Here is a 14,387-nt window from a genome sequence, read left to right on the forward strand (position 1 = left end):
CTCCAACCTTTCTAAACCACTTTAATTCTACTTAATGAATTTATTCTATTTAATATTTCTTTTTTTTTTTTTTTTGTTTTTTTTTTTTTGTCCTGTCCAGCATCGAAGCAAGCAGAATAATGATCTGTTCTTTATATTGTGCTGAGCAGATTTTGATTTGCCAAGGGGAGCTTTATGAATGATAAGGCTCCTCTTGATAATCTCAGTTAAACTTTATTTTATTTTTTATACATGTTGGTGGATGGACCTTTACATAATATTGCTGAACCTGACACGGAGAGAGAAAGAGAAGGAAAGATAGAGTGGACAGGAGTTGAGAGAAAAAGGGGGGGGGGGGGGGGATGGAGAGAAAAAGAGGGATACACCAAGCAGCAACTGCTACACCTGTTGAGAAACACAACAAAGAACATCACCCGGTCTCGGCCGGAGAGCAAGCTGACAATCCTAAAAGGCACACAAAAGAGAAAGATTACGCTGGGGTAGACAACAACCATGGCACAAAAGTTTCATACACTCGTGTTTAAGTCTACATATACATGTTTGTATAACACAGCAGATAACTAAACCACAGTAGTCCTTAATGTTCACGGTTTGTATACACGGTTTAAATGTTCACCAGAGGATGCAGTGACTGTGTCACCATGCAGAATGAGGATGAAGAGTGTTTAAAGATGGCTGTGATGGTGCAACCGTTCCCCCAAGGAGAGCAGACAATGGACAGGAAGTCCCAGGACCCCAACCACCAGCAGCAACCCCAGGGTGCGTGTCCCCACCACCACACCACAGAGGGACATGCCTCCATCCAGCCGGTGGCATAGGAGGCCCCCGGCCAGAGCCCCCCCCCCCCCAGCTGCGGCAAGCAGGCCCCGGCGGCCCAAGATAGGCAGCCACCAACCTCGCCAGGCAACCAGCCACCCGGGACAGGCACGGAGCAGGGTCCACGGCCCCACGAGCCCGAGGGCAGCACCCCCCACCCCCACCAGACACGCGGCCCAGCCGACGCCCACAAGGACCAGGCCGCCCCAGACGGCCGCCCGGGACGGGCCAGCACCCGCCCCCACGCCCAAGCCACGAGCCCAGGGACCCCGGCAGCACCCACCCCCGCCCCCCCTCCCTTCCTCCCACCCACCCACCCAACCCTCCCCTGCCACCTACTTGCACACCCACTCACTCATACACTTCCACCCATCCCACTCAGCCCTCCTCTCATTTCCTCACTCATTCACTCCCTCCACCAGGTTCTCCCACTCATTCCGTGCACTCACCTTACTCATCTCCCCCCTCCCTCATTCTAACACGCTCTCCCCCTGTGACTCACCCAGTCGAACACAAACAACACAAACCACAAACAAACCGTGACCGCCAGTCGGCAGCCACACCCATCCCCCAGATCTCCAGGGCCCTACACCCCCCCGCCGGCAACGGCCAGACAAGCACCCAGGGACCCCCCCATCCCGACAGGGCCCCACCCCACCGTACTCCCCCCCCCAAGCAGTCCCCCCAACCGCGGCACGCTGCCACCACACCTATTTAATATTTCCAATGAATTTAAACTAATACATCAGTGATTACAGTATTCTGACAGATTTTAACTCGTTTAGATGGGGGAAGGGGCGGCACAGTGGCGAGGTGGTTAGCACTGATGCCTCACAGCAAGAAGGTCACCGGTTCGAATCCATGGGCCGGCTGGCCTTTCTGTGTGGAGTTTGCATGTTCTCCCTGTGTCTGCGTGGGTTCTCTCCGGGTACTCCGGCTTCCTCCCACCATCCAAAGACATGCTTATTAGGTTAATTGGTCGTAGGTGTGCATGTGAGTGTGAATGGTTGTGTCCCTGCGATGGGCTGGCGACCTGCCCCTGCGTCTCGCCCGATGACAGCTGGGATGGGCTCCAGCAGACCCCCTTAACCCTTTTGGACATAGACGATCTTTGACATTGGCACAATCAACGCGAGATCGCGGAAGTATCGTGAGGTTGACAGGTTGAGCAGGTGCATTGTGGGATACAGTCTCCAGTTTACTGGACTTTTTCTAAGTGAATAATTTCAAAGAGACATTTTGTCTCCGCGGCTGTCAGGACGGACTGTGACATGGAGGTCGGTGAAGGTAAAAGACGACTTTAACGATCTAACTCAGCGGAAAGACAACATGCTAGCTTAGCATCGGTTGCTAACGTAAATAAAGACGCAGCTGCAGTGTTTGGTTCTTTTATGAGGTCGTATGTTTAAAAGTGATTTTATATCTGTTTCCATGTTAGAGAAATAATTAGATGTTTTCATAATATGTCATATAAAGGCAGTGAGAAAGATGATCCTTAATTATATCTGCTGTTAATTAACAAACAGCTAAATCCGCCTGACAACAGGTCCCTAGTCTCCTCCTTTATCTGTCTCAATGATCACACCTGCTCAGGTGTCAGTGGCGCCACGCCCACAGAGGAGATGAACGGAGCTGGAAACCTGATGGACTTCCTGGACGAGCCTTTTCCTGACGTGGGCACGTACGAAGACTTCCACACCATCGACTGGCTGAGGGAGAAATCCAGAGACACTGACCGCCACCGCAAGGTGTGTGCAGGCTTTCTGTGTTTTATCTGCTGTTCTAAGCAGATGTTTGTTCACACACAGAGACAAATGAAGAATTATTTGTCCACCAGATCACCAGTAAGAGTAAAGAGTCCATCTGGGAGCTGATCAAGAGTCTGCTGGACGCCTGGTCAGGATGGGTGGTGATGCTGCTCATCGGTCTTCTCTCAGGTCAGTCAGGGACGATGGTCAGATGATGCTGAGCCTCTCAGCTTTAAGATGAAAGATAAATGTGTGAACATCTCACCACTGATACTTGACAGCTTGTTGTGGAACAAAGAACATGAATGTGTTAAATGATAAATGTATTTCTGGGTAAAACTAAAGAGCTACATTTAGCTGGAGACACAGTGGTGGTTGTCTTATTTTTAATTGAACGCTGAGTCACTTTGAACGCACCATGAAGGAAAAGCTTCTGCTTCTTATTTGATCAAAATAATTCTTGAATAAAAGTATTAACTCTCATTTTGTCTTCATGTTTACTGCACACCTTTTGTCCTCCCAGGTCAATGTGACCCGGCCTGTTTTGATTGTTTATAAAGCATGAGGTATAAAATTATTATTTGTTTTTTTGTAATGGCAGCAAATAGTCACTACTGTTGACCTGGTCTGTTTTAAGTGGTTATAATGCATAATGTGTAAAATGTTTACACCATTCTGTGCTACATATTTTCATTACCACACATTTTAAACTTCTTTTAAGTGTATTTATGGACGATAAACATCAAACATTAGCCAGGATAGCCCCAGGTCAGAACTGACTGATGCAACTGTTTTCATAAATAAGAGAGCAAACAAATATAATTAGTGCTTCTTTGACCTTCTTTATAAAACCATAAACACAGAAAAAGAGTTTTCTCACACAAGAATGCAAAACACTGACCTGAATGAATATCAATAAATATTACATGGACAAAGTGTAATACCTTGTCAAGGTTGTTGACTCCCCCCTTGTTCTTGTTGTAATCTAGGATGATCTGGGGCTTTTTGTCCTGCATGGCGCGTCCCGATGCACAATGTGCTCATGAGAAGGACATTGTGTGTGTGTGTGTGTGTGTGTGTGTGTGAATGTTCACTGTGCTGCAAATCACAATAGCGTGACCCATTGCACCACTAAATATAACCGTCTCAAATTGACCCAGGAAAACAACAGATGCTATAAATATTTATAAAACACACATAATTCAACAAATATAGTGAATTATTCAACATAATTAATTTGACTTGCAAAGAGCATAGTAAAGAAGCATCCACGTCGTTTTCAGGCAATTATATGATAGAAAACCAAAGTTATGAATGTTTACATTTTGAAATCAGGTCAAATTGAGCCGAGGACAACAGGAGGGTTAATTAATATTCAGTGAAACAGTAAAATTTTCTCCAAGCACTGTAAAAACACAGCTAGGTGACAGACTAGAAATTACAACCAAGAGATTTTCTTCTGACACAGTTGCTGCAGGTATTTATTAATTTTATGATATATTGTGGTAACAAACCGAACACTGGATCAGTAGATGTATGCTAATAATATCATTTACACTTTCTGATGATATTCAGTAATAAACTGCTGCATGTACAGAGACAAGTGAAGACAGACAACAGACAATCATAAGAACAGAAATATACACAATCAGCAACGAGAGAGAACAGAAGAGATTGTTGATGCTGGCAGGTTTACATGAGACAGTATTTGGTCCAGTCAGTCTGCTTCAACCTCTGGATCATCAGGACACAGCTCATCTTCTCTCAGCTCACACACTGTCCTGTTCACAAAGATCATCACCACCACCTGTAGAGCAGAGAGGAAAGAAGAGAGGAGATGAACCAGTGTTTCCAGAGACTCCCTTCATCAGCTGTCAGTCAGTGATGCAGCTCATCCAGGGACTTCAATCCTGTTCAGAGCAGCTGTGGAGCTCAGCCAGCTTCCTTCCAGCTTCATGTTAATGTGTTGGAGTGAACACACACAGACCTGCAGAGACTTTCAGCATCAAGTCTGCAGATTTCACTCAAGTCCACAGTGGAAATAAACTGCTGAGAGTCCTGAATTACTGCACCAACACTTTAGTGATGGATTTACTGCTGCTCCATTTAAAGAAAGAGTCTGTGTGTGTTTAATGAAAGATCAGCTGACTAATAAACATGGAGGCTGTCATTGAAAAAGCTGCAGATTTACAGGAAACACTGGATCTTTGATACTAACTGTGTTTAGTTCAATACAACTGAACTACTACTGACCTGAGAGTCTCCAGACCATAGTGTTGACTCTTCACAAGATCACACAGCTGCTTCACTCCTGAATCCTGCAGCTTGTTTCCTCTCAGGTCCAGATGTTTCAGATGGGAGGGGTTGGACTCCAGAGCTGAGGCCAGAGAATCACAGCTGATCTCTGACAAACTGCAGCACACCAACCTGAATAAAGAATAAAAGATGAAAGATGTTACTGTGGATCTTCGTCACGTCAGCCAACATTCAAACAACTATTCATGTCAACACAGATCAATGAGACGCTGCTGACCTCAGTCCAGTCTCTCATTACAGGATCAGTATTAAACCACACATGCTTGACTACAAACTGTTCATTAGTTCATTGATTCCAGGAGTTGTGTCATCCAGAGAACAACACTGTGGAGTTTGTTCCTCCATCTCACTGGAGTCAGATTATAAGAGGATATTTTCATGGAACGAGTGATTACTGACACTGTTAATGTACATGTGAACACTGGACTTGATCTGGTTTGTGATTAGACTGAACACTGATGACTGAGGAGACACAAGCTCATATCAAGGGACATGGTGCCCCTTTATTCAAACCAACTGTTTTCCATCCATCCAGTTTTAATCTACGTTCCAAAGAGGACGTCCTTACTGGCTTTGTCTTCAGCCGAGTCCAGAGTGAACTTCTGTGTTAAGACTGTTTTCCCAATGCCAGCCACTCCCTTTGTCATCACTCTTCTGATGGGTCCATGTCTTCCAGGTGAGGCTTTAAAGAGTTCTTCTTGTCTGATGGTTGTTTCTGGTCTGTGTGGTTTCCTGGATGCTGTTTCAATCTGTCTGACCTCATGTTCATCATTGACCTCTGCAGTCCCTCCCTCTGTGATGTAGAGCTCTGTGTAGATCTCATTCAGAAGGGTTGAGTTTCCTGCTTTAGCAATCCCCTCAAACACACACTGGAACTTCTCCTTCAGAGTAGATTTAACTTTACGTCCACAAACTGGAGCAACAACTCCTGAATGAACAAACAAGAAACAAGATGAATGAATAAACTCTCCAGTAAATATTCCAACATGTCATTGCTCTAAAGAATGAGTGTGTGAATATATCTTGGTTCATCTCTGGAGACATTAGTAAATGTCCCATTTCTCCAGCAGCTTCAATGTTTAGAGAAATCCTCTTACTGCTCTGCAGACAGTCAGCCAGCTCCTCCTGCTTCATTCTCCTCAGGAAGGTCATTGTGATCTTCAGAAATAAATCTCTGCTGCTCCTCTGCTCTTCATCCTCACCCTCCAACACCTCCTCATCCTCCCTCTGACTCTCTGAGCATTCTGGGGAATCTGGACTCAGAACCTTCTGGATCTTCTTCAGCTCACTCTTCACAAAAGTGATGATGTTGTCCTCCAGCAGCTGGAACAGAAAACTATATGAATGACACAAGCAGACTGAAATCATGGAGACAAACATCAGATCCATGTTGGACACACTGACGATCCACTGGTCTACAAAGTGCTACTCTCTGTCCTCCCTCTGGTCCATGCCACTGAATTCACATCCACATCAGCTCACACACTCTTTCTACCTTCACCTGCAGAGGAAACACAAATCATTCATCTGAACATCAACTGAAATAATCTGTGTGTCAGGGTCTGACTGAGTCAATCCTTCTGATGTTAGGTTTTGAGTTCTTGTCTAATCACTTCCTGTTTTATTTTGAAGGACTGTGTGTTCCCCTTGTCTCTGGTAGCTTTACCTCCCCTTGTTGATTGCACTCCCTTCCCTAATGTGTTTCACCTGTGTCTAATTATCCCCCTCCCTCTCAGTATATAAGCTCCACTCCCCTTTCCTACCGTGCCAGATCGTCTTGTCCCCTGTGTGAGAGTTCTAGCCTTAGTTTGTTTGTTTGATTCACGGATTTTGATTCCAGTATTGTTCCTTCGACCTCAGAGTTTTGCCTGCCGTTTTTGTACCTCTGTCCTTTCCTCGTGAGACTTCTGGTTTTGACCTTGGACTGAAATAAACACTGATTTTGCCTGAACCTTGGATTCCTCTATTGTGTCCTCCTGGCCTCTCCACGACACTGTGCTGTAAAATATCAGCTGCTCCTCCACTGACTGGCTCTGGATCAGGATGTTGATTGATCTACTTTCTATAAAAAGTCTCTGTCAGGAAGTTCCACAGTCAGTTAACAGTTAACAGTTAAGCAGAACATCAGTCTGGTGATATTCACATTAGTATCATGTAGGAGAAAGACACACATCAAACCCTCAGACTTGAGGCTGGAACCAGGAAATATTTGATATTTTTGATTAATCGATGATCAACGTCGTGGACAACTTCTCCAAACATCTGACACAGAAACAAACGATAAAGTTACCGGAGACAAAGAAGAGAACGCTCAACTTCTTTAACCACCTGAAATCCAGCCCCAGAGACACCCTCCACTCCAAAGCCCTCCAAACCCAAGAGCTGAGCCCAGAGAAGAGTCCCCTATGTCAGTTGGTACTGAGGCTAACTGCCCCCTCTCAGACACAGTCTGACCAGCCTCACAACAACACTGCTCTACAAAAAGTAATCAGGGTAAAGCAAATTATAGCACAATGTAAAGAAAGCTATCTGGACCATTGGGAAGAAACAACTAAAAGCCAAAGTAGATTGGAATGTTATCTTGCCCTTAAAAGAGATTATGAATTAGCAGAATATCTCTCTACTGTCAGAGATAGAAAGCAGAGACAGATCCTAACCAAGTACAGGCTCAGTGACCACAAACTGGCAATCCAAACAGGAAGACACAAAAAATCATGGCAACCAAAAGAAAACAGAAAATGTGGTCACTGTTCGACAGGTGAGGTTGAGACGGAGATGCACTTTCTCCTACAATGTACAAAATTAAATGACACTAGAGAAATTTATTGGAACAAGTTCAGCTCTTTGGTTCCAGGTTTCAAAGAGCTGGACGACCTCTCCAAATTAAAAATACTCCTCGGAGAAGGAGAGCGGGCACACCTTGCTGCCCAGTATGTGTTAACATGCCACACCCTGAGGGACAGTGAGTGATCGAGGCACACACACACACACACACACACACACTGTATATAACTAATAGAATGTTCATAATGTATATATCTTTGATTTATTGTATTGTACTTTAATGCTCTGCTTTGGCAACATTGTTTTTTTTTTTAAGAAACTTTCATGCCAATAAAGCCCATTTTGAATTTTGAATTTTGAATTTTGAGAAAGAGAGAAACAAACCAGACTAAGGCCACGTTTACACGAAGGGAAAACGCAGATATTTCCCTGCGGTTTGGCCTCTCATTTACACGAAAACCCCGTTTTTATCACAGAAAACGATTATTTCTAAAAACTCCGGCCAAAGTGGAGATTTCTGATAACGCCGGTTATGTGTTGCCGTGTCAACTGGGAGAAACGGGGTTCGGAGAAAACGATGATGTCATCGCCACACCCCTCGAGCCTTCCACCTCTTATATCCCGCGAGACGTCTCATAACAACATCAACAACAATGGCGGACTACATGCTCGTGTTCCTGCTGGAGAAGATAATGAGCCTATTATGGTTACCAGGGCAAAATATAATTTCTCCTTGAGTTTGGTTTCTTCTAAAGCCGATTTGTAAACAGCGCTCAAGCTTTATGCGCATGCTCCGCCTCTTCCTCTGCGTTTTTGGTGAATTTCTGAAACCGAAACAGCGCCACCTATAGGCCTGGAATATGAAGTAGCGTTTTCAGTCGTACTGAAACGGACCTGTGTGGACGCGGATATTTTTTGAAACGATGCCATCGAAAACGGAGAGGGAAAAGATCGTTTTCGTACGTGTAAACGTGGCCTAACAGTTTAGTCAAAGAGCTGAAGAAGACTCTCCACTATACACCTGGACACGAGAGACACAGGTGAGCGGTTCCCTGGTTACCTGTGATGTAGGATGGACAGGTAGGACAGGTAGGAGCAAAGAGACAGATCTGATAGAGACTCAGATTCAGTTTGAATAAAGTCATAAGAGCTTTTATCAGGTTGCAAAGGCCAAATAATTATCAACAAAGATCCCTGAGAGAAATTAAAGAAAGAAAGAAAGAAAGAAATTAAATGTACTTCAAAGTATTTCATATTATGCACATTAACATTAATGAATGAAGGCCTTTAATGGCAGTAAATGTCACCGTACAACCAAAGGTACAGTACATCAAAATAGAAGAAAATAGAAGATTTATAGGCCTTTAGAAATAAAGTAAACGAAGAAATGATGAATACTATACTATACTAAACGCTGACTTCTATGGAGCAGAAATTGTGGTGATGATGTGGGACGGGTGTGAGCTGACTTCTCTGATATATTATAAAGTCAAATATCTGCCTCTGGAAGTATAAAGCAGCAAAAACATGCACATATTCAATTAAAAAAAGCAAAAACTCTTCAGCAGCATTTAACACTGGAGTAAATGCACTCTACTACACAGACACAGAAAGTCATGCAGCTTTCCAGCGGCTGTCCGCTACAACTAAGGCCGCACTCAGTGGCTCAGACAGCGGGAGAGCAGCGGCTTAAATGGAAACAGCGACAGATGTTTGACCTGGTAGTCTGGTGTGAAGAGATTTAAATATCTAAAAATTTGTTCAGGGATCAATGAAGCAGCCAGTGATGTGTCAGCTGGTCAACACGATGGAAAGCTCCCAGACACATGATATGGAACGGATGTAAATGATTTAAGTCAAACATTTGACCAACATAAATGTCATAAATGACAGCATGTTTCTATATTTACTAATTAATATTCAGTAAAGCTCTATTTTCTCCAAACTCTCCTGCTTAACTCGTCAATAGTGGAGCTTTGTCTCCATCTGGTGGTGAACCGATGAACTGCACTGTGTCAGTTAATGGACACAGAGAAACTATGAGCATCACTGCCCTCCAGTGGTCACTGTTAGTAACTACAAGCGTCTCCATCCAATAATACTGATGTTCACAGTCAGTGCAGTAGTTTAGTCCAAATGTTCTTCAGTCTGATAATGATAAATTAAAGGATTATTTATCTTGACATCACAGCAAAAAATGTCCAAAGTTTATCTTGGTATGGTTCACTGCGGAGCCATGCCAAATCTGTGATGAAAAAAGATGATACTAATTTCAGAAAACTTTAAAGAGGAATGTGACATTGAGCTTTTATGTTCAGAAATCACTGATGCTATACACTCAGTGAAACTGAGGAAATCACCTGGAAGCGATGGTCATACAGAAGAATTTTATCTTTGTTTTTGGGATTTAATCAAAGATCATTTTTTATTAACACCATAAAAAGTACAATGAATGCATAAACAAACAAGAAATGACAGCAACCATGAAGCAAGGTTGGATAACCGTGCTTCCTAAGCCAGGAAAAGATCCTTTAATAATAGAAAACTGGAGACCCGTTTCACTTTTAAATATAGATTATAATATTTTAGAACAAGTTTACGCTAAAAGACTAAAAAAGAATTTAAAAGAGATAATAAGTGAAAACCAAAATGGCTTTATGGCAAAACGTCATATTAGCTCTAATATCAGATTAATAATGGATCTAATTGACTATTCTGATTATATAAACTCCAAAGCATTAATGATCTTCCTCGACTTTCACAAGGCATTTGATTCAATTGAACATGCCTCATTATACAAACCCTACAAATTCTTGGTTTTGGTGAAAAATTTATTAATAACATTGTCATGTTTTATAAAGACATAAGTAGTTCAGTCATTCTGTATCCCAGAATGTCCAAAAGGTTTCCTGTTTCTGGAGGTGTACGCCAAGGTTGTCCTATCTCCTGTTTTTTGTTTTTGGTTGTTTGCTGAGCTTCTATTTTTATCTAGATCTCTCATGCAGCCCAAATATTCAAGGTTTAACAATCTTTAATGGAGAAATAAAGATTTCACAGCTGGCCGTTAACACAGTTTTATTTCTCAAGGACAAGTCGCAGATAAAAACTGCACTGCAAGTAACTGGTGAATTTTCAGAAGCCTCTGGTCTTAAACTTAAAGGGGAACTCCGGCGCAAAATGAACCTGGGGTTAATAACACATGTGTACCGAGTTCGACCGTTCTCTGGTATTTGTTGTCATGCATTTGTTTTGTTAGTCAAATGTGACCAGTTTTCTTGCAAACCGCTATTTAGCGTATAACGCTAGCCTTTGGGGCACACCTACACATAAAAAGAAATCGCTATTTCTATACCACTAACAAGGCTCACAATATCACCACACTTACACGGTAGCATAACTAGGGTCTCTACATGTAAACCGAACCATTGAGAACTTTGCAAGTATACAGGCAATAATACAAACTGAACTGTCTGTTGCCGGAAGAAAGCACTGAGAGCATAGGAAAGAGAGTTCAGTTTCCCCAAGATGGCGCCCGCCTGGATATGCGAGCCCGACGCGAATGGTACTGTATTCCTTTTTTAATAAACTGCCGTCTGGTGGACAGTATGTGTAACTAGGGATGCAAATTATCGAGTAATTCATTAATCGATAGTTGTTTCATCTTATCGATCGATGATCGATTAATTGATAAGCGGCAATTTTTCTGAGAGGCTGAATTTCCCTCTGAATAGGTTCTATCTACAGAATATGTTTGATATGCTACCAAAATGTTATTCCCTGCCCTCAAGTAAGCTCAGAATAAATCTTTAATTAATTATAAAATAATTAGTATAGTAACACAAACTACAGCTAATCTGCACAAAAAGTTATATTTTAAATGAATAGCTTATAAATAGAACAATTATACACTGACTTGTAACCAAAACAGTCACAAGAAACAGTGAAGCAATTACATGACTTGTGTTAAAAATATACTTGGTGATGCATGATGTCCACTTCATTGGACACATGGTTAAATGTATTTTTCTACATATTGGAAGTAAAAATTTCATATTCCAAACGGATAATATGCTTCCTTAGATGTTACTGTATATCATCATATTTTTTTTTTTTTTTACCTATGTGGTTCTTCAAGAATAGAAGCTTTGACAGGATATACCAGCAGTGGTCAGCACGGATGGAAGTTTACTTGCAGTTACACCGATTCACCACTGAAAAGACCTTAATGGAGTATGGCAGCAGACAGCACTCTAGAGGCTGATATGCAGTTCCACCGTAGAAACCATTGCATTAAAGAGAAAATTACTTTTTAGTAGCTGTCCACTGTTGTGACCGCTATGCACGAGAGGGCTAATCAAAGATTTATTCTGAGCTTACTTGAGGGCAGGGAATAACATTTTGGTAGCATATCAAACATATTCTGAACCACTCGCTGTTTGTAGCAATGTGACATATTTAGGTGGTAATTTAACGAAGTTGTGGAGTTGTTGTACTTTAAAATACTTCCACATATTGTGCATTTGGCGTCGTTGTCGTCATTGACCAACTTTTGCCGTCTTCATCCTGTCAGTGTACCGCTTCTCGTTTGTCTGTTGTTGTCGTCGTCAGAGCCCTGCTTCACTTGTGTTCCCGCGTGTGCATCAAGTACGTCTGGCGTCAAGAGCGCCCCCACGAGGACTGCCGGGGAATTACGGGTTCAAAATGCAATTAATTGCAATTAATTAATTTTAATCGAGTAATTTCTTATCGACAATTAATCGATAATCGATTAATTGCTTGCATCCCTATGTGTAACTGCACCCTAATTTAAATAGACGCCGTCTGGTGGACACTATTGTAACTGCACCCTAGTTTAAATAGACGCCGTCTGGTGGACAATTAAATAAACTTCAACATTTTATTTTAGTTTATTTATTGTATTTTTCTTCTGTGAAGTCGAGTGGCCTCCATGCACCATGAATTTCATTGCTGGTAATGATGCTGCATTATTACAGAGTATTTGACAATAAAGAATCTTGACTCTACTGTGATCTGGTGGACACTCAGCCAACACACAACATTGTTTGCTAATTAATACTATTTATTTGGTGTGTTGAAATCCTTTTAGTGAAATAAATCGTTGAATCTTAGGTCAGTCTGATCAAATTAACCACATTTTATAGAGATAAAACTTTTAAATCGGTCAAATTTAAGCGGAACACAACATGAGTAGAAAATCTCTGCCGTCTGGTGGACACTAGAGGCGAAACTCAATAGAACGCTCCATAGCAACAGTTGCCCCCATGACGTGACAGCGCGGCCGCCATTATGGACTGAAAACTGAAAGCGTCAAGGATTTATTTTGTCACTCCCAATTGAAGTTTACCGTAAAACTGAAATACATACAACAAAAGATGATTAAATATAAAATTAAGAATATATCTTAAGTATATCTAAGTATCTCTTCTCTTTACATCTAGTAAAGACTGACAAATACTGTTAATTTATGTACATATACAACTACCCCCCCTCTAAGTCTATATTTTTATTCAGTCTATATTTTTATTTCTATTTTATTTTATTTCTCTATCGGTGTACATTACACTTATATTGCTTACCTTGTGTGCAAACTACTGTTTACTGTAGTACTTATATATGTTTTTTACTACTGGCTGCAGGTACAACAATACATTTCACTGTGCATTGTACTATGTATAACTGTGCATGTGATAAATAAAACCTATCTATCTACCTATCTATCTATCTATCTACCTACCTATACATCTATTTATCTATCTACCTACACATACATCTATCTGTCTATCTAGGCTATTGCTTACCTTTTGTGCAAACTACTGTTTACTGTAGTACTTATATATGTTTTTTACTACTGCCTGCAGGTACAACAATACATTACACTGTGCATTGTACTATGTATAACTGTGCATGGGACAAATAAAACCTATCTATCTATCTATCTATCTATCTATAACAACGAAGGATAATCTCCGCTAGCTTAATGCTAATGTACAATGCGAAACACCATAGACAGGCTAACGGAACTAGCATCGCCATAGCGGCGGCAACACCAAACTCTTTTGAATGTATTCTCTCTGTGGCATCAACAAACAGTTGTATAATTATTGTCTCTGTGTCATCAAAGTATGTTAAAACAGCTACACCCATCATTACATCATTTAACCAACACACACACACACACTGAAAGCCAGCCACCAGAGAGAAATACTTTGGCTCCATCTGCTGGACAAAGTAGCGAACTACATGCAATCATTACGGAATGAGGGAGATGGTGACACTTTTCACTTTTAGTAAAATAAAAAGCCCTAAAAATTAACGAAAACTCACAGTTTTCGCAGGGAGTGATCATTAAAGACATTAGTATGACGTGACACATTCCAAACATCCTGACAGGGACAGCAGCTCATACAACAGACACCTGAAAAAATCAGACATTTCTTGTTCACAATAGGTGGCGCTACAATAATTGCATAATGATGATTAATTCCAATTTTCTCCAATTTTCTCCAATTTTCACACTTTCAATCAAAATAGCAGACTTCCTGTTGGGTTTAGAATATGGCTCCAAGAGAATTTTTTGTGCGTCCCGGGATGTTACATATATGCAGTGATGGGCAAGCTACTTGATATTTGTAGTGAGCTAAGCTACTAGCTACTCTACAATAAATTCAGCTTCACTACACAGAAGCTACCACCCATAAAAAT

At 41.7% G+C, this 14,387-nt stretch overlaps 1 protein-coding gene across 1 annotated transcript; it reads left to right on the forward strand.

Annotated features, from left to right (window-relative positions):
• Positions 1 to 1,990: 1,990 nt before the first annotated feature.
• LOC311509577 (uncharacterized protein) lies at positions 1,991 to 6,672 on the forward strand (the record flags this gene model as incomplete). The annotated part of the gene is made up of 5 exons (XM_084574809.1): positions 1,991 to 2,103; positions 2,410 to 2,564; positions 2,654 to 2,753; positions 5,416 to 5,556; positions 6,617 to 6,672. The coding sequence occupies exons 1-5, from the start codon at positions 2,088 to 2,090 to the stop codon at positions 6,670 to 6,672; spliced, it is 468 nt and encodes a 155-aa protein (XP_084430935.1). The 5' UTR covers positions 1,991 to 2,087.
• Positions 6,673 to 14,387: the final 7,715 nt, after the last annotated feature.

The sequence above is a fragment of the Chelon labrosus genome (assembly GCF_963514085.1).
Source record: "Chelon labrosus genome assembly, chromosome: 24".
NCBI lineage: Eukaryota > Metazoa > Chordata > Actinopteri > Mugiliformes > Mugilidae > Chelon > Chelon labrosus.